The sequence below is a fragment of the Castor canadensis genome, chromosome 12 (genome assembly GCF_047511655.1).
Source record: "Castor canadensis chromosome 12, mCasCan1.hap1v2, whole genome shotgun sequence".
NCBI lineage: Eukaryota > Metazoa > Chordata > Mammalia > Rodentia > Castoridae > Castor > Castor canadensis.
The window spans coordinates 20,633,845-20,655,453 of record NC_133397.1 but is presented as its reverse complement, the minus strand read 5'-3'; the positions used below and the strand labels follow the sequence as shown (position 1 = coordinate 20,655,453).

General features: G+C 36.5%; 1 protein-coding gene across 7 annotated transcripts in view; it reads left to right on the top strand.

The window, feature by feature from the left end:
• Itsn2 (intersectin 2) overlaps positions 1 to 21,609 on the top strand; it is a 125,207-nt gene that overhangs the window by 52,015 nt on the left and 51,583 nt on the right. For 5 of the 7 annotated variants that reach the window (XM_074049278.1, XM_074049277.1, XM_074049281.1 and 2 more), the window contains exons 16-19: positions 6,673 to 6,812; positions 7,927 to 8,007; positions 17,608 to 17,744; positions 20,811 to 20,947. In XM_074049278.1, coding sequence (XP_073905379.1) covers positions 6,673 to 6,812; positions 7,927 to 8,007; positions 17,608 to 17,744; positions 20,811 to 20,947 — 495 coding nt within the window. The remainder of the gene's footprint in view (positions 1 to 6,672; positions 6,813 to 7,926; positions 8,008 to 17,607; positions 17,745 to 20,810; positions 20,948 to 21,609) is intronic. The other 2 variants (XM_074049280.1, XM_074049282.1) reach the window with 1 other exon arrangement.

Here is a 21,609-nt window from a genome sequence, read left to right as displayed (position 1 = left end):
TTATTTATTTGGTTATAGTGTAGTTCAAAATAGGAAACTTGTTTGGGATTTGAATAGTGGTCTATATTCTATAGATTCCTCTCTCCATAACATTTACCATTTAAGGTTACCAGCCATGAGCCAAGCACCATGTTAGGCAGCTTTAATGTATAATTTCCTTTAATTTTCACAGCAATCCTGTGATGTAGTCATTCCCATTTGCAGTTCATGGAAATTGAGACTAAGAGAGATTAAATAGTATTCACGTTGGTGGAGTGATAGTGCTTAAATTCATGTCTGGCTGTAAAATCTACTGTAATGTCACATTGCCTTCCATTTAGCTAACATGATGCTCATGTATAATCAAGTTTTCTGTTAAAACCTGCATTATTAGTAATGCCTATTGTTATAAATAAATAAATAAAATTTTACTGATGGACATAAAAGATTCCCAAATAGAGACATTTTCTCTTCCTGAATGAGCTAGACTAACACTATACTAACATTATACTATACAGCAATACTATGTCACTTCTCTACTAATCCATCCATATATTCACTTCTGTTCATGTTTCTTTAAATAAAATTTGGCAAAGGTAATTCACTTAGAAGAGCCAGGCATGGTGGTACACACATAATTCTAGCACTCAGGAGGTGGGAGTAGGAGTGTATTGAGTTCAAAGCCAACCTGGGCAAAATAGCATGACCCTATCTCAAGAAAAAAAAATCTCAAAGTGATAACTTTTTTCATAATGAAAATCATCATAAATGGTAAAAAAAAATAAATAAAATAAATTAAGTATATATAATACAAGAATAAAGATTCTACATTTGATTCTACAAATGAAAAATTAAGACAGCCAAATAGTGTTGAAGTCATGGCACAAGCCATACAACACCTGTCTATTAAGCATGAAACCTGGGGTTCAAACCCCAGCACTGCCAAAACCCAACCAAACAAAAAAGAGAGCTGGGCTCAAGCCCCAATCCCACCAAAATAAGTAGAATAAAACAGGAAAAGAAGAAAAAGATAAAAGATAGAAAGATAAAAACCATAGTCATCTCAGTAGATATAGAATAAGCATTGTCCTCTCATAATAGAAACTTTAAAAAAAATAGGTTATCAAAGGAAATTTCTTTTACACAATAAAGACCATTTGTGAAAAGCTTACAACTAACACCATAATAAGTGGGGAAAAACTGAAAATTTTTTATTTAAGATCCAATACAAAGCAAGGATGCCCACTCTTGCCACTTCTGTTCAGCATAGTACTAGAAGTACTAGCAAGAACAGACAAGAAACCTAGAAGGTAACACACATGCACAGGAAATCAATGCGAGTCAACTCCCTGTATAGCTATCCTTATCTCAACTAGCAAAAACCTTTGGTCCTTCCTATTATTGCTTATACGCTCTCTTCAACAAAATTAGAGTTAAGGGCAAAATAGTTTCTGCCGGGTAGCGAGGGGATGGGAGGGGGAGAGTAGGGATGGGTGGGGGAAGGGGGGAGAAATGTTCCAAACATTGTATGCACATACGAATAAAAAAAAAAAAACAGACAAGAAAAGGAAGAAAAGGCATCCAAATCAGAAAGGAAAGTATAAAGTTACCCTTGTTTGCAGATGATATGTCCTAGAGGTAGGAAACACTAACAACTCCACAAGAAAACTAATAAATGGATGAATAAAGTTGCAGAATACAAAATCAGCATTAAAAAATCAGTAGCATTTTCCTACACCAGTAACAGTCTATATGAAAAAGTAAGAAAATAATCCCATTTATGGCAATATCAAAAATAAATACTTAGGAATAAATTTAACCAAGGAGGTGAAAGATCTGTACACTGGAAAAGTAACACATTGATAAAAGAATTGAAAAAGACAATAAATGGAAAGATACCCTGCATCTATGGATCAGAAGAATTAGTATTGTTTATCATGCTGAGCTGGAAATGTAACTCAGTTGTAGAGCCCTTGCCTAGCAGTGTGAGGCCCTGGGTTTGTGCCCAACACTGCCAAAAAAAAAAAAAAATCATGCTCCCCAAAGCAATATACAAATTCAATATATTCCCTATCAGAATTACAGTGTTGTTTTTCACAAAAATAGAATAAACAATTCAGCTGGGTACCCGTGGCTCAAGCCTATAATCCTAGCTACTTGGGAGGCTGGGATCAGGAGGATCATGGTTTAGGCCAGCCAGCCACAAAAAGTTACCAAGACCCCATCTCAACCAATAGTTGGGTATGGTAGTGTACATCTGTCATGCCAAGCTACGGGAGGCTAAGATTGGGAAGATCTCAGTTAGGCAAAAAAGTTTGTAAGACCTCATCTCATCAGAAAAAGCTAGGCATGATGGTGGTGCCTGTTATCCTAGCAGCTGTGGGAAGTATAAAATAGGATTGCTGTCCATGTCAGCCTGGGAAAAAAGTGAGACCACATCTCCAAAATAACCAGAGTTAAAAAAAAAGCTAGAGGCTCAGCTCAAGTGGTAGAGAAAAAACAATCATAAAATGTATGTGAAATCACAAAAAGATTCCAATTAACCAATCTTTTTTTTTGGGGGGTGGGGGGTTAAGGTTTGCACTTCTGGCTTTGCACTTGCACTCCACCATTTGAGCCACATCCCCAGCTCTTTTTGCTTTAGTTTTCAAATAGGGTCTTGCGCTTTTTGCCTGGGGCTGGCTTCAGATGATAATCCTCCTTCCAGGAGCCTCTTGAATAACTGGAATTACAGTTGTTCTTTGCTGGGATTCCCATTTGATTCTGTTGTTTGACATGGGGTCTCCTAACTTTTTGCCTGGGCTGGCCTAGAACAGCAATCTTCCTGATCTCTGCCTCCCCAAGTACTAGGATTATAAACATGAGCCTGGCCCCAGATAACCAATCCTGTGACAGAAAATCAATGTTAGGGACATTGTAGCTCCTGATTTCAAGCACTACAAAGCTATCATAATCAAAACAGACATAAGAACAACATGAATGAACCTGGAGGATGTTATATGGAATATGGCAGACATAGAAGGGCAACTACTACATCATCTCACTTCTGTGTGAAATATTAAAAGGTAGGATTTGCAGAAGTAAAGAGTAGAATGGTGGGAAAAGGAAGATTGGAGAGATGTTGCTCTAAGGACACAAAGTTTCTGTTAAGCAGAAGGGATAAATTTGAGAGATCTGTTGTACAATGTGGTGACTGAGGTTAATGACAAGGTGTTGTGTTCTTGAAAAATCTCAGAGAATAAATCTTTAGTATTCTCATCACAATAAAATAATGAAACTAGTTAGAATTTATTTTTTAAAAGGGAAGGGGTAAGAAAGAATAATAGAGGGAATTTGATCAAAATACATTATATGTCCATACAGAAATATCACAAGTCCCTTTCTACAATTAATGTGTGCTAATAAAAGAGGGTAAACAGTTCTCATCACAAAAATGTTATGTGAGGTATTGCATATGTTAGTTGGATCAATTTAGCTATTTCATTACATATGTGTATGAATGTTTGACAACATGTCAAAAGAACATGTTGTATGTGATAAATATTTACAATTTTAAATTTGTCAAAAAAAGCAGACATGTATGTCAGTGGAACAGAATAGAGGGCCTAGAAATATATGCAAGCATTATGGTAAACTAATTTTTTTACAAAGGCACCAAGGACACAATGGGAAAAGGATAATCTCTTGTGTAAATGGAATTGGGAAAACTGGATAAGCACATGCAGAAGAATGAAAGCAGGCCTTATCTTATTCCATTCACAAAAATCAACTCAAGACAGACTAAAGACTTAAATGTAAGACATGAAATCATAAAACTCCTAGAACAAAACACAGCCATAAGTACCTGGGCATTGTTTTTTTGGGTAATACCAAAAATAGAAAATAGAAATAGAAAAGTGTTATGGAAATAATATTTTGAGTGTCATCAAAAGCTCCAGAAACAAAATTAAATAAATCGTGCTACATGAAGCTGAAGAGTCTGCAGAGCAAAGGAAACAGCAGAATGAAAAGGCAGTCTACGAATGGGAGAAATCCCTGCAAACTCTGTATTTGATTGGGGTCGATGCCCAACATGTAAGGAACTCATACAACTCAATACCAAAAATGCGTGACTTGCTTTAAAAATGGTTGAAAGACCTGAATAGGTGTTTCCTCAAAGAAAACATAAAAATGACCAGTTTTTATGTTTGAAAAAGTGCTCATCATTACTAATCACCAGGAAAATGCAAATCAGAACTGTATTGAAATACCATTTCACACCTCTTAGGATGGCTAGTGTCAAAAAGATAACAAATAAGTGCTGGTGAGTGTGTTGAGAAAAGGGAACTTGTGCACACCGTTGGTAGGAATGTAAATGAGTACAGCCATTATGGGAAGTGGTGAAACAACCCCACAATCAATTAAAAATTGAGCTACCATATGATCAGCAATCCTACATCTGGGTGTGCATCTGAAGGAAATAAAATCGCTGTCTCCGAGAGACACCTGCACAGCCCTGTTGGCCATAGCATCTCACCAGCAGTCAAGGAATGGAAACAACTTAAATGTCCTTCAGCAGGTGAATAGGTAAAGAAAATGTATGTGCGTATACATGTGTGTATGTGTGTGTGCCTACAATGGGATATTACTCTGCCTTAAAGAGAAGGAAATCCTGCCGTATGTGACAATATGGATGAGCCTGGAGGCATTATGCTAAGTGAACTCAGCCAGGCCATGGAAAGATAAACACTGTGTTACCTCACTTATGTGGGCTCTAAAAAATGTTGAACTCAGAAAAACAGAGTAGATTGGTGGTTGTCAGGGGTCGAGAGTAGGGAGATGTTGGTTCAAGGGCACAGGCTTACAATTAAACGTGAATAAGTTTTGAAGACCTAATGTACAGAATGATGACTTTAGTTAATAATAATGTATTAAGCTTGCTCAAAAAGTACAGGTTGAATGAGGTGATGAATATGTTAATTTGCTCCACTGGACTAATCATTTCACTATCAAAGCATCATGTTGTACAGACAAGACAGTTTTAAAAGAGAGTTAAATGTGCTTATCTTTCTATACAACCATTCTTTCACCATCTAGCCTTATGAAGTACTTTGACATGTGCATTAAAATGTGTATACGGCCTAGTGCAGTAGCTTACACCTGTAAGCCTAGCTTCCAGGGAGACAGAGCTTGGGAGGATTGAGGTTTGAAGCCAGCCTGAGCAAAAAGTTAGTGAGACCCTTATCTCAACCAGTACCTGAGTGTGGTGATGTATGCCTGTAATCCCAGCTATGCAGGAAGCATGAATAGAAGAAATTGTAGTTCAGGCTGGCCCCAAGCATTAATGCAAAACCCTATTTCAAATTCACCTAAAAGCAAAAAGGGCTCAAGTGGTAGAGCATCTGCCTGGCATGCATGGGGCCCTGAGTTCAAACCCCAATACCACAAAAAATGGTCATACAAGGATATTTATAGTGTCATTTTTATATAATGGTAGAAAATTAGAAATGAGCTAAATGCTAATTAAAAAAAAAAAGGAATGGTTACATAAGATACGAAATAGGCAAAATATAGGATATCACAGAGCATAAAGCATGAATTTGATCTAAGACCAGGCTCAAGCCTATAATCCTAGCTACTCAGGAGGTGGAAATTGAGAGGATTGCCATTCAAGGCCAGCCTGGGCAAAAAGTTCATGAGACCCCGTCTCAGTCAATGACTGGGCATTGTGACACACACTGGGGAAGCACAAATAGGAGGGTCCCATGTGAGATCCTATCTCAAAAATAACCAAAGCAAAAAGGTCTGTTGGAGTGGCTCAAGTGTTAACAGCACCTACCTAGCAAGCATGAGGCCCTGAATTTAATTCCCATCCTGCCATTAAAAACAAAAGTATATCTATATGCCCTGATTGATAAGATATATTGTTAAATTTAAAGCAAGTTGCAGAGCAATATAGACAATGTGATTTTATTAAAACCCAATGGAAATAACAGTTAAATATGTACACATGTAAGTATAAGTAAAAGGGAAATAGCTGGGGCTTGAGATGGAGGGCTTAGTTTTCTACTGTGTATGCTTTATTTAAAGTGTATACTTGATTTCTGTACCTTAAAAATACAATAAAGTTTTAAAATATTCACTTAGTAACATTGCTATTTTAGTGTAAAACATGTTTACATCTAGTTTCTCCATCCTTGAATAAATTTGTAAAAAGAAAAGATGTAAAATGAAGCACTATCCTTATCTCCTAAAGTACTACTACTAAATAATCCTGATAGAGATACGTACTGAATTATTGCTGTGGATACTCTATTCATGCTGTCATTCTGAGTAAATTCCAAACTGCTTTAACAATTTGTGCTCCTATTGACTGTTCACTTGGGCCGGGCTTCATGTGAAGGCCTCACAGTCTGCACCTTACTTAATGAGGGGGGATGATGGCCACCTGAAGATGGAGAGCCAAACTGGTGAAGCGCCCTATCAAAGTGGACTTTCTTTTGTGTACAGAATGAATGCCTATAGCATTTCTTCTAAGAATCTTCCCAGGATATGGTCTGGGAAGAACTGTCCATGGAGTTTTTCTCCTTTACTCATCCACATAATGTGGATACAGCTTTTGTATTTCTCTAGTTACACCACTGTGACCAGGCAGTAAATACTGGTAATGACACAGGAACCAAATGTAAACAGTGTGATATTTTTACATTTCAGATTCAGGGATCAGTTTACTTCATAAAAAATCATTAGAAAAGGAAGAATTATGCCAAAGACTTAAAGAACAATTAGATGCTCTTGAAAAAGAAACAGCATCTAAGCTTTCAGAAATGGATTCATTTAACAATCAACTGAAGGTATTTGTCTTGCATTATATTTATTTCTAGATAGCTGCCCCCTTACCCTTTCTTATACTGACTGAATAGAATGAATAACTAATGCTATTGTTGTACTATGACCTTTTCATAACTTATTTTTTAATTTCATCTATATCAGAATTGCACAATGTTTAATGTTCTCTAAAATACTATAAACATTGTTTCATACAACTAAATGTTTCATTTTCCATCCTTTCCAGTTTTTGATAACTGCTGTTTTTCTTAGTATCTGTATATTTCAAGAACAATTGTCTTTGTTGTTATTAAAGAACTGATGTCAGCCAACATTCTGAAATGGGAAACCGAAAAATTAAGATAGTTTGGGTTGTTGTAGAATCTCTCTTAACACGCTGAATAATTTTTTGCTCGTTTGTTACAATGTAATTTAATTAGCCTTTATGAAATAACTCAGTAATCAGTGAAATCCAGAGCAGAATCTGACCCTGCAAACTTGGCATGAAAAATTAAGTTCATGATGTATTGTTTGCTGCAGTGGCAGAGCACATGTCCACACTATACTGTGCTTACCCTTCTGTACAATGTTAGCTGTATTCTGAAACCATACCTATGACTGGAGATAATAAAAGCTAAAAGCCAGACTAATGGCACATAATTCAAATTTAGGAAGAGTCTCAATTATTCTTTTGCTATCATGCATAAAGTTTTTAGTGCAAAGGGTATTACATAGCATTTCTATTTGAAAGGTCTTTCTTCATATGGTTTTTATCTTGCCAACTTATTTAGAATAACTTTAACACCAGCTATGGAGTAAACAGCATAATAAAGAAAAAACTGAGCTGAAGGCATGGCTTAATTGGCAGAGCACCTGTCTAGCAAGTGCAAGGGTCCTGAGTTCAAACTCCAGTACCTCAAAAAAAGAAAAGAAAAAACCCTGGCGCTTCAGTTAAGGGCAGGAGGGTGATGGGAACAATGTTAATACACTTTACACAATCTATATCCTGTAGAAAAAAATCTTAAAGAAAATCATTTGCATCAAAGATCAAGTAAGCCAGCCACATTATCTTCCTTAACTTTATTATTTTTTTAAAGCTGTACATAGTTTAACTGGCTTTTTATCTGCCTTATCTTACAGTGTGGGAATATGGATGACTCTGTTCTTCAGTGCCTTTTGTCTCTGCTAAGCTGTCTCAACCACCTCTTCCTCTTACTTAAGGTTATTTTCTAATATCTAGCTTCTTTTTTTGAGTTACTTCACTGTTTTTTTTTAAAGTAGACTATTCTTTGCCTTTGAGTATTTTTGCTTGAAATAACGTATACAATAAAGACCCTTTTTCTTTCTGCTTGCTCTAATATTCTTCTGCTGTCTAATTGCCTGTTTGAGTCTAATGCCAGAAATCAGGAAGGCCACCCACAATAACCTTTCTCATGAGGAACCCAACTGGTTCCCTTACATCATCCCTGTGAAGTGGGTTAACTAATGGATGATTACAATTCAAGGGGAAACTAAGAGAATGTAAGATTAAATCATCCATATCACTGAAGACCATTGCTTAAGTTTACACTTTCTGAAATCTCATGCAAGGTTATATCATGTATGCATCAAGCTGCATCCTAATTCTACCATGAAGAAAAATTTAAAGATCCAGTAGTTCAGGGGTAGCTTTAGTTAGATCTAGTTACCAGGCCTCATATTTAGACACACTTACACTTCAGATAAGACTGTTATTTGCTTTGTTATATGTAACACACAGAATATTTAAAATACTTACTAATCCTTACTTTAATATAGTTTAAAGGAAGGTGTTTCATGTTAGCCACTTGCTTACCTTAGTAGTTTTTACTACACATTCTTCTCAGTATTAAAGTGGATGACAGAGGCAGTTGCATTCCACAGTAAAGACAGGAACATCATAAGTGCAGCTCATTTGTTACCTAAGCAAAGGTAGGGAGATTGGGAAGATGGCAGCAGCATGGGCCTGTACATTAGCTTTTATGATTATAGCATGACTGGCCAGATTTGTTACAGAATGCACAGCAACTTAAACCTAAGTTTCTTCATCTGTAGAATGAGGTTCAATGGTGAGTTGTGGACTGTACTCACTTATATACTCAATTCTTTCAGTTAGCAGTTGGTTCTCTACAGGCCAGCAGATTACTCTTCTCTCCTGTTTTGTTTTCTTCCTTCTGCTTTCGCTATCTAGTCTTTCACTGCTTACTGATACTTTCTTCAGAGGCAATTTAGGAAACTGTTGACTAAAGGGGTCAATCTGTACTGTCAGAGTAGTTAGGAGACATGACATGTAGTCATCATTGTAAAATGATGCAGAGTAATCAGTCAATGTAGTACTGAAAAATATCCATTGACTTTGTCAACAAGGAGACCTTTGAAAACCTTGCTTTTTGAAAGTGCCATTTCATTTGAGTTGTAAGATCAGGAGTGAATGGGAATCAAGGAAAGGATACATGAGCATGAACAACTCTGGGGAGAGTGAGAGGAAAGCATGAGTTGAAGGAAAAAAATTTGAGGAGGCAACAAAAAGAGAAAAGGAGGGTAGGGGGAAGAGATGGATTTTGGATATAAGAAGTGGTGGTAATTGACAGAGCACAGTATCTGAAGAAGCACATTAAGACAGAACCCAGAGTACAGATTAAAGAATTACATGAATAATAATACTTGCAGTGTTACATGGGGAAAAAATGGATGTAGTTAAATTTATCAGTGGAAAGTAAGCTGACAGTTTCAATATTTATAATTAGAAGTAAATTGAACCATCACAAAGAATCTTCCTGGATGAGTGAGGACATAGTAGAACTCATCCAAGGCCAGAGAAAGTTACACATACAAAAAGTTTTACTGATTTTGAAATGGAATGATGATAGATTAATGAGGCAAGGTTTTTAGCTGATAGTGAGGAGAATGAATGGAAGATTAGGACATTTCAGGAAAAAGAAGTGGGCATGAAATAAACATCTTGATGGAGTCCTGTCGGTACAAGCATGGTAGAGAAAAACAGCAACTATTTGAACAATGTTGGATACCTATTTGAAGTTAAGAGGTCCATGAATTTAAATTGAAGACTGCATGCTTAATTAAATGACTTTTTTTTCCCACTAATGTTCAGCTGCTTAGATGTAAGCACAGAGAAAGCTGGTGAAATGATTTCATACAGGTTTGGAGTTTTACTAGACATGGACCAAGGAGGAGGAACAGGAAGTTAGAGACTTAACACAAAAATTATGATAAAGAGGAACTTTGAAATATGAACCTAGGTGTGATGGGATATGAAGAGAGGAAGTGGTGATGACAAAAAAAAGAGAATGACAGGGCCAATAGAATGGGAGTCTCGATGAGGTTGAAAATTGTTGAAATGGCTATACCAGGTATAAGAAAAGCTTGAAGGGTAAGCACTTATTTGAAGAATGGGATATTTGATCAGTGGTGTTCTGTTTCTGATTATATCAGGACTCAGTACATACTAATGGAACTGGTAGATTTTAAAAGGTCACTGCTAGCCACACACTGGTAGTGGCTCATGCCTGAAATCCTAGATACCCAGGAGGCTGAGATCAGAAGGATGGAGGTAAGCACAGGAAAATAGTTAATGAGACCCCATCACCAAAATAACCAGAACAAAATGAACTGTAGGTGAGCTGGAGGCACAGTGATAGAGTGTCTATTTTGAAAATGTGAAGCCCCAAGGAGGGGAGGAAGGAAGAAAAAAGTCACTTGTGAGACCAGCTTCAGAGATGAGGTTCTTCTATGCAGATGTCAAGGATTTAGAGAATAGTGAGGATGAATGAATGAGGATCAGTGGCTAGGTGATCATTGGTGACAATAAAAAGGAGAGAGTGGTGCTTCTGGCTAATAGGAGCCTCAGAAAAACAGAGTTTGTAAGAGTGAGGGGATATATTGCTCTGGAAATAACAAGGAAGAACAAGGAAGATACTAGTTATCCCCTGACCCTGGTGAAAATGAAGTATGTAATGATAAACTGAGAGAGAACTAGATTAAAAGCAGTGTCCTTAGGGGCCAGCCAAGAGAGCGAGTAGGTAAGCAAATTTCCATTCAAAGAAGATGTGTGCATATATGGGAGTTTTCTGATCACAAAGAGAAAGTTCCAGGAGAGTTGGAGGAGTTTGAGGAGAGGGTGAGTGGGGATTGGGTCAGATCAGGTGGTAAACAGTAAGAATTAAGGTGATGAAGAATGATAAGAAAGGCTAGGTGTATCAGTAGGTGAGATGGAATTGGTCCTGATAGCCTTGGAGAACAGGCTCTTTGATCTAATGCTGTGGTCCTTTGAGATAATAGAACATCTAGAATGATTGCTCCCTTAGTCTACTTATAGTGACAACAGAAGAATAATTTTTATAATTGTTTCTTAGGAAGTTATGTTTTATTGAACCTGTATATATGTACAGAATTTATGATAATTTTTACTCTTTTGGTCAAGTCAGACCAAGACAAATAGCAAAATCAGTGGACTCAAAAGTGAGGCATTTGACAGACTATTAATTCATTAAGAAAATTCACATATTATTCAATCTTTAGCAATGAAATGCAATGAAAAAATTCTGACCTAGAAGTCTGACAAAGTGAGTGCTAGCCCTATACGTGCCAGTTGCTAGTTTTATTTGTCATTTACCCTCCAGATGTTACTGACTTCACTTGTAAGGTGAAGCTTGTAAGTCATCCTGTTTTCTTTGCAGAATATTATTATTAAATCAAGTAGCATATATGTAATATATAACATACATACACATACACTTACAGAAGTACTTTGTGAACTCTTATGTGCTACATATTTTTGTTATTTTTATTAGGGAAGGGGTTGTCCACAGTCTCTAAAATACCTCTAGTGTGTTGGAAAGTCATCACTATTGACTTTGGATAATAACTGGGAAGTGTTTTCCTGTAGAGGAAAAAAATAGAATCTGTCAACACCACAGTTGCAGCTTCCTCCAGGACTTTAGGTCCTAGCCTGTACTCCCAAGGATCTGAGCTAATCCATGTTAGTGGTACCCCTCCAGGTGACAAGGTGAGATTTTGATTTATGCAGATAATAATAAGGCTAATTGGGAGACAAGGAACATTAGTCCTTTGGATTGTAAGTAAAAACTTAAATGAGCTCTGTACTAGAGGTTAGAGAGGACATTTCCCAAACTCCTAAGGTTAATTAACTCTTTCAGAGGTTAATTTCATGTCTACCATTGGAACCTCTTTTCTCTGAGGTGGAGTATAATAGTAGGAGGCATGGGTCTAAAGAGCTGCTGGAGGCATGGGTTAGAAATACTGGTTTGTAAAGTAAAGCCACTTAGCCACGTTTATCTCATGAACTCTTAAATGGTTCAGTGTAGTCTCTAGTTTGCCTCTCGAAATGACACTATAAATTCATGAAATACGTAGGGTTATTTTTTAAATTATGAGTCATGAAATATTTTAAAAACTTAGTATATTTATATATGTGCTTCTTTATTAATGAATTAAATACTAGGTTTAGTGACAGATATAATACCATTTAAAAGTCAAGATGTATATTATGTATCTATCAAGTTATCTATGAATATAAGAAAATATGTGTGATTTCTATTGGTAAAAAATAAATACTGATAATATTACTATGCTTTATTGCTTATATTTAACATTGAGCAGATGGCGTATTTCAGATAGAAGTTAGTGAAAATAAAAATAACTTTTGTTCCTATCCAAGTTCATACGCTTCTAAATTATATTAAAAAGATTAAAGACCTTGTAAGGTCTTGTGGGCATCAGATTAAGAACTGCTGCTGTAAAGGGAAGGTGATTGGACTTGCTGATTCTCTTGTTTGCTTTTTCTGCAGTTACAGAGATTGGTATGATAACATGTTCCACATAATTATGGATTGGTCTCTTTTAATTTTGTTAGCTTTTTTAAATTATAGATTTTGAAGCTGTGTTATGGTACTTACAAATTTAAAATTATTATAGTTTCCTGGTAGATGGATACATTTATCATTATGATATGTTCCTCTAGAAATGCTTCTTGACTTAAAGACTTAACTTTCTGCCTGGTGCAGTGTCACAAACCTATAATCTCAGCACTCAGGGGACTGAGACAGGAGGATCTCAAGTTCAAGACCATCCTGGGCTACATAGCAAATTGAAGCCAGCCTGGGCTACCTAGCAAGACCCTGTATCAAAGAAAAAACTTCATTTTCTGATTCTAGTTTAACTATATCAGCTTCCTTTGGGTTAGAGTTACCATGGTATATCTTTTTCCACCTTATTTATAACCTATTTGTAGCTTTACATTTAAATTGTATCTTTTAAATAGTATAGTTGGAGTCTCTAAGATTCATTCTCTCTTTGTATTTTCATTGGAGTAGTTGGTCTTTTTAATGTAATTACTGACAAATTTGGACTTGAATCTGTCATTTTGCTCTTTGTTGTCTATTTATCTATCTGTTTTGAGGTCTGTTTTCTCTCCTTGCCCTTTTATTGACCAGATTTTTTTTTCCTCCTCTGTAGCTTGTTGGTTACACCTTCTTTTTCTTTTCTGTTGGTGGGTATCCTAAAAATTACAGTTTGCAGGCTTGATTTATTTAAGTCTAATATAAATTAGTAATGTTACTACTTCCCAGATAATGAATGCTAAGACCTCAGGGATACCTTAACTCCTTTATCACCACATACCTTCATGTGTGTGCTATTTTTGCTATATGTGGCATTTTTGTACTGCTTTATACTGTCAGCATTCATTAAGATGTCCTTATGCAAATTTCTGTTATCCTTACTCCCTCCTATATCTCTGCTTCATCTGAGAGGTTTTTATTCTGCTGAAAGAATGTCCCTTCGCGTTTAGTGTGCATCCTTTAAAGCATGTCTGTTACTGATGGAGTCTATTTTTTCTTTGTAAATGTCTTTATTTCACTTCTGTTTTCAAAGAATATTTACAGTGTGTGTCTTTAGTTTTCACTAGTTTTACTGTAATGTGCTTTGGGGTTCATGGTCCTTTTCAAATCTGTGACCTGATATCAATTACTTTGAGAAAGTTCTTGACCTGTATTTCTTCAAGCATTACTTTCATCATTTCTTTCTCTCTTTTTCTGGGACTCTGAGTACTATTTCACTCTGTTCAGTGAGCCTCTTGTGTTCTAGTCTTTGTTTCTATCCTTTTGTATCTCTGTGCTGTAGTCTATATACTTCTTTTCACCATTTTAGAATTCAGTATTCATCTGTGTCTAATCTGTTAATCTCATCTCTTGAGTTTTTAATTTATATGTTCTTCAGTTCAAAGATTCCAATTTTATTCCTTTTCATAATTTCCAGTTCTTTGCTGAAAAGCACTATCTTACTATCTGATTTCTTGAATATTTTAATCACTTTTGTTTTAAAGTTCTCTTTTTTTTTTAAATGCTAGGGATTGACTTCTAGGGCCTCATATATGGTAAGTAAGTGCTCTACCACTGATCTGTACTCCAAGTTCATTGTTTTAAAGCTCTTATTTAATAACTCAAATAGCTATACATCTGATTCTATTGCGTACCTTTTCTTAGTGGTTCATGTGTGTATGTGTTTTGTTTTTTTAAACAGGGTCTTAATATGTAGCTCATGCTAGCCTCAAACTCATGATCCTCTACCTCCCAAGTGCTGGGATTGCAGGCATGTACCACTGCGTCTGGCTTTTTCTCTTAATTCTTAATCACCTGATTTTGACTCCAGATATATCTGGTAACCTTTTATTGAATTCCAGACTTTGGTTTGAAAAATTATAAAAATAATTTGGTTATTTTTTTATAATTTGATAAATGATTCTTTCCAGGCAGAATTTTCTTTTGCTTCTGGCAAACAGGGTGCAGAAGATCACCTTAATTCAGTCATTGATTGAGCTGATTCAAAGCTAGATTGCTCTGCTTGCTCACCCTCTAATCCTGGGAGTCTCTATAACCAAAAGCCTAGAAGGTTTACCAAGTTTCTTCCTCCTGAGTTTGCCTTTGTTTCCCAATCCATAACACAGCTGGGGGCTCTGCTCAGTGTCATAGCTGCCACTTCACCCTCAGCTCCTCAATCTCTTACCCATGATTCAGCAATGGATGGGTGCCCGGAGGGAGAAGTTCTCTCCAGGCTCATGGCTTCTCTAGGGCCTTGATAGCACTCCAGAATCTATAAACAAGTAACCTGTGTAGTTTATTCAGCCTTCTAGTTCTTGGCAGGAGGATTGTCCTGCAAAAACTGATCTGCCATTACTGGAAGAGATCCCAGTTATTTTTTTATACTGAGCCTGCATGGGAGGCAGCCCCATTTCAAAGATTCAAGGCTTCAAATAAAACCTCCTTGGAAAATTACTGAAAATGGGAGGTATACTTTGAATTCTGCCCAGCAAGAGATTCTGTAAGATTCTTTATTATCTTGCTTATATTTACTTTCCTTCCTTCCTTCCTTCTCTCCATCCTTCCCTCCTTCCCTCTTTCTCTCCCTCCCATCCTCAAAGGTACTGGGGTTTGAACTAGGGGCCTCTCATTTGCCGGGCAAGCACTGTACCAGTTGAGCCATACCCCCATCTCTTTTTGCTTTAGTTTTATTTCTCATATTTTTCAGATAGGGTCTCAGGCTTTTGCCCAGGGTCAGCTTTGAACTGTGATCCTCCTACCTCTGTGTCCCATGTACCTGGGATTGCAGGCATAAACCACCATGCCTGGCTTGTTTTTTGCCTGGAATCTAACTAACTTTTTTGCCTGGGCTGGCCTCAAGCTGCAGTCCTCCCTTTTTCACCTCCCACACAGCTAATATTACAGTCATGGGCAATCACTCTCAGTGTTATTTGGTTTCCTTTCTCTATTACTGAACATGGGAAAATAATTCCATGGAGAATCCTCTGTTCTAAACCTTTCCATTGGGACATCATTATTCTGGCCTTACCTTCTAATCCTATTAAGATTGAGAACAACTCATGAGTTTTGATTGGTTTATTTTTTCTTAGTTAACTGATATATTTAACCCAGATCTCCTAGAAGCAGGGACTTATTTCAGAGGAATGAGACCAAGGGTAGGAATTTCTAGGATCACTTTAGTCAGGTAGAGGAAATGTTTGGCAATCCTGTAGTGCACTTCAAATCTTAATCTGCATAGATTGTTTATGTATTTTCACTCCTCCAGTATATACTTACTAAATATCTATACTGTACTATAGATGGGGACACCTTAATAAAAGAGTCCAATTTTTAAGAACCTTACTTCGGTGGACAGGCAGTCATGCAGTCCAGAGACGTTGACTGTGATAGAGGAATGCACATAGTGCCTTGGAGCAGCAGCTCACTAACTCCTGCCCTGGGGGAATAGGACTGTGCTGTCTTAAAGAATTTATAGAGCTAACCCTGCAACCAGGTTAAGATCAGACATTAATTTGGTACTCTACTCATTTATGGCTTCATCCACTAACAGCTAATATTTATTGAAAATTTATTATGTGGCCTGCACTGTTATAAGCCCTTTACATGTATTTATTCATTTTTATTCTCATAGCAACTCTGTAAGGCATGCACAGATGAGGAAACTATAAAATAACTTTCCTAAAATAAAGCAGCTAGTTATTGACAGGATCTGATTCACTTTCATGGTCTTATTTCAGACTCATGCTCCTCAACGCTAAACCACCCTGCTTCTCCGTAGATTGTAATCACTATATTCTTTTGCTTTTCAATAGAACTTAGAGGAAGATGTAACAAATATAACTGTAGAAACTGAGAGCTTTGTAAAATTTGCTATGAACACAGCATTTGCAGCTTTAGTTCCAAGTATTTTGCTCAGACATTTTATACTGTCCCCAGACACCACACTATACTTAGATCAGATCTACCATTTTAATTGAGTTTAAAAGGTTTACTTATAAAGTAGTCAGTTTCTGAAAAACAGTTTGGCTTGGTTTTGGTTTGGAGTTGTTTTATGTTGTTGGTTTTTAATTGCATGGGGGTGGGTGGATGCCAAAACACATCCAAAACATTCTGCTCAACTGTTATCTAGCTCCCCCTTTGGCCACAAAGTTTCTTTTGATTTTTTAGGGTGGTTCCCCCTCTCCTTTAGCCTCCCTTTCCTATCCTTTTATTTGGGATTTGGCAGATTCCAGGTGCTCAGCACTTACCTATAACCCATGTTTGAACACCTTTCTCTGCTTTTGAGCTTGTGAACTCTTTGAAGACAAAGACTAACAAGGGAGTCAGGCAGCTCTTGATTGGTTCCCCTTTGCTTATAGCCCTTCACACACAACTAGATGCTCAATAAGTAATTGTTTATTTCACTTCTTCTTTGGAGTACTTTTTGGCTTATTTTAGTCATTGTTTTGGCTAGGCAGATTTATCTTTCTCATTTTTTTAGTTTTGGACTAAATTGTTTAGCGATTTCTTCTGTGTTTAGTTCAGGATCTTACTGCATAAAAGTTACTGGTAAATTGGTTAAATTACATAAATTAGAAAACATGACTGACCAGAATTCCTCTGTAAATGTTGTTGCAAGCAAATTGTTCACCATATTCTTTAATGGATTGCTTTTTATTGAAAATGACACTTCAAATCAAAGAAGTGGTTTGTTTAAGATTCTCTGTTCCTTAGAAATAACTGATGTTAAAGTATATAATTTTAATGTGTAGTTGTCTCAGTGGATACATGGCTTAGATACTTACTGTATTCAAAATTTTTTTATCTAGATATTTTTTAAAACTTTAAATCTTTTAAAATTTAACTTGCTTTAGGATTTTGTCCTTTAGTGCAAATGTGACATTATTAACTAAGATTAAAATATTTAAATCATTTGAGTATTGACTTATTTCCATTTTATTCTTAGGAACTGAGAGAAAGCTATCATACACAGCAGTTAGCCCTTGAACAACTTCATAAGATCAAACGTGACAAGTTGAAGGAAGTTGAAAGAAAAAGATTAGAGCTAATACAGAAAAAGAAACTAGAAGATGAGGCTGCAAGGTAATAGTAACTATACTTTATTGCTATTAGAATTCTAATTTTAGTGCACATATCTTTAGTTCTATTATTAAAAATTAAGAGGAATAAAATAATTGTCTTAAGATGCTAATCAGATTCTGAATTTTATAAATCCAGTCTTCCTTTTAGGGACCAAGTTTTCAGTAACCAATTTTATGGCCCATTAGTGAAAAATATGGACTTTGAAGTGAGATCTGGATTAGAGTTTTTGGTCTACCATTTGCTACCTGGGTGACCTTGGTTAAGGCTGTTTACCTTTTTTTTTTGGTGGTACTGGGGTTTGAACTCAGGGCCTTCCACTTGCACTTTACCTTTCTGAGCTTCATTTTCTCCATCTGAAAAAAGAAACATTACTGTATATTTCATAGATAATTGTGTTAAATAATAAAATAATGAGGGCTGGGAATGTAGCTCAGTGGTTGTGTGTTTGCCTAGCATGCATGAGGCTTTGGGTTTTATCCCCAGTACCAAAAAAAAAGTAAATAAAATAATGTAGCTGAAGAGTATAACATCTTACACACAATAAGCACTCATTAGTTCTACTCTCTCCAGTGAATCTATTGTTTTCTCCTAAAAAAATCATAAAAAACAAATACTTAAATTTTATAGAAAAAGACCTGGTGTCAGATTGCGTGGTAATGCAGTTCTCTTTATGCCACTAAACTAAATCATTTGACTCCATTTATAGCAAGGAAAACTAAAACAGTTGTGATGTCTGAAGCCTACAACCACTCCTTTAGAGACTTTGTATGATTTTTTTTTTCTGTCAGTAAGATTCTTTTTCATTAGTTCTTCTAAGTTCTTCTAAGTTCTCTAGTGTCAGAAGTTAGTGTAAGTAGTAGTTAACAACAGTGAGCTAATACTCCTTTGCCTGGGTGAAGAGTAGGTGAGTAATTTCTGTGAAAGAGCTAATCGTTACTAGGGAGGCAAGAAGGGCACATTACCACTTAGTTGGCCTCTATTTTTTGTTTTTGTTTTTTGATGGGATTGGAGTTTGAATTTAGGGCTTCACACTTGCAGAGCAGGTGCTCTATCACTTGATCCACACCTCCAGTTCACTTTGCTTTGGTTATTTTGGCAATTGGAGTCTCTCAAAGTGTTTGTCTGGGCTGGCCTCAAACCTCGATCTTTCTGATCTCAGCCTCCCAACTAGCTTGGATTGTAGGCAAGAGCCATGGGTGCCCGACTCTGGCCTTTATTCTTGATGGCTTCAAAACAGCCATTTTCAACACATTTTTATTGAGTAACTCTTATCATCTATGATACAGGTTGAGTCTTGATTATTCCTTCCTCCTGGATTCCTCGTAATTCTTGTAGAGGATGCAGACAACTAAACAACTAGCTTTGTTTACTCTAAGATCCCTACTTTTATGGCCTCTTAACCAGAGATAATAAACTGATACACAAGTAGAAACAATAGAATTCTTCATTTGCCATTTAACTTGTACCACTTAACATTGTACAGGGAAACTGTCCAGTGGTTACACAGCTAGTCACTATATTAGAGTTTTCCATTGATACATGTAGTTGTCTTGATAACTATTCATTTCATTCACAATTCCTTTCAGGCCAACAGATTACATTACTAATACACAATTTAATTTCAGTCATCATCCTTGCACATTATCTGACTATACTGGAGGGAAGAAATCAAAGAGAACAGAAGTGCATGTAGGATCTTAGTAATGCAGAGCTGGGTGTTAGTACTACATCTTGGTTTGCTTGGCCTTTTGCCCAGGTACCTTCTTATCCCAAGCTACCGGTAATAGTCAGGTTTTCACATTGTAGATGTAGCCTCCTTGCCATTTGATCCCTTCTGAGGCATCTTCTGGACCAGTTGGACCAGTTTTGCACCCACTATCTCTTGCCTAAGAATGTTTACCAGAATTTAATGAATTCTGTGGTCTTTTCTTTGTCACACTAAATATGTGATAAATACTCTTATAATGGTATTTATAATTCTATGGAAAATGAAGTAAAGGCCAGTCATCCTAGACTTAGGAGAGTATTAGGGAAAGTTATGGTGATACTGGAAAAGGCGCTGTTAATTGAAATTAGTTGAAAGGACTACAAGAAAAGCATTGTCTTCAAGAGAAACCCAGCTTTCCATCATGCAAAGCTTCTGGAGGAAGCATTTATGATGTGATAGAGGATGTAGCAGGGGCTAGTACCAGGACAAAGAACCAGGAGTATGAAGTATATAATACATTTTTTTTGAATTATCTAGGATTTCCAAATTCTTCAGGAATTCAGTAATAGAGACCTAAAATTAAGCTTTGATTGGGGTATAAATATTCCTTAATGCCAGAAATTTTTCTGGACACAACTTTGCTGTGAGCAAAATACCTGAGGAACAATTTAAAGGAGGAAAGATTTGTTTTGCTTATGGTTTCAGAAGGTTCAGTCCATGGTTACATGGCCCTATCCATTGGGTAGAACAGGAAGCAGTGAGAGGAGACTGGGGACCAGCGTAACTTTCAAAGGCTCCAGTGACTTACTTCCTCCAGCTTGGCTACACCTGCTTCTCAAAATAGCACCAGCAGCTATGGACCAAGTATTCAATACATTTTGTACCCAACTCTTAACAGTGACTTATAGAGTAAAAATGCTTTATTGTCTTAAGCGAATATAAAATATTCTATCACATTTTCAAAGTGATAATATAAAAAGTAAGTACTCTTTCCGGAATCATTTCCTACCTCCACAGCTATGAATTAAGGCTAACAAGTAGTCCTTGTGTAAAGAATCTGGAAGGAAAGAATTTTTAGATTTGTTTGTTTGGTTCCATTTCTGCTTTTTTTGGTGGGGGGGGCGGTTTGGAGATGACTGGCTGGAGGGAATTTGAAATGTGGAAAGTTGTTAGTTATGCTCTTCAGCTCACCCATTATTTCAAGGCTTCCCTTTGATTGACTGACTGAACCCTACTGTTTATCTCCACCATCTCTCTGCTAGTTCTTTAGCTGACAGGAACTGGATCTTCTGTTGTGTTTTTATTTGGTATATAAAAAAATTAGGACATTATTCAACCTCTTTTTCTTTTACTTAAAGGAAAGCTAAACAAGGAAAAGAAAACTTATGGAGAGAAAGTCTTCGAAAAGAGGAAGAAGAAAAACAAAAGCGACTTCAGGAAGAAAAAACACAAGAAAAAATTCAAGAAGAGGAACGAAAAGCCCAGGAGAAACAAAGTAAGGATCAACATAAAAATAGATTTGATTTTTCTGAGCAGAGCCACACAAGCAAAGAGATCTGAAGAAGAAACATAAAAATTCTAATCTTAGAGTAAGAAACAAATCTTTAAAGTTGGAAAAGAAGTGTAGAAGCATATTAAAACAGACTGAGGAGAAAAGAAAATAGGTACCACTGACTAACTGAAAACACCTGGTGTGTTTCTCAAGCCTTTGTATACTGAAAAGTTCTCAGAAGGATTTTTTTTTCCATTTTTCTTTTATTATTCATATGTGCATACAAGGCTTAGTTCATTTCTCCCACCTGCCCCCACCCCCTCCCTTACCACCCACTCTGCCCCCTCCCCCTCCCCCCCAATACCCAGCAGAAACTATTTTGCCCTTATTTCTAATTTTGTTGTAGAGAGAGTATAAGCAATAATAGGAAGGAACAAGGGTTTTTGCTGGTTGAGATAAGGATAGCTATACAGGGCATTGACTCACATTGATTTCCTGTGCGTGTGTGTTACCTTCTAGGTTAATTCTTTTTGATCTAACCTTTTCTCTAGTACCTGTTCCCCTTTTCCTATTGGCCTCAGTTGCTTTAAGGTATCTGCTTTAGTTTCTCTGCGTTAAGGGCAACAAATGCTAGCTAGTTTTTTAGGTGTCTTACCTATCCTCAC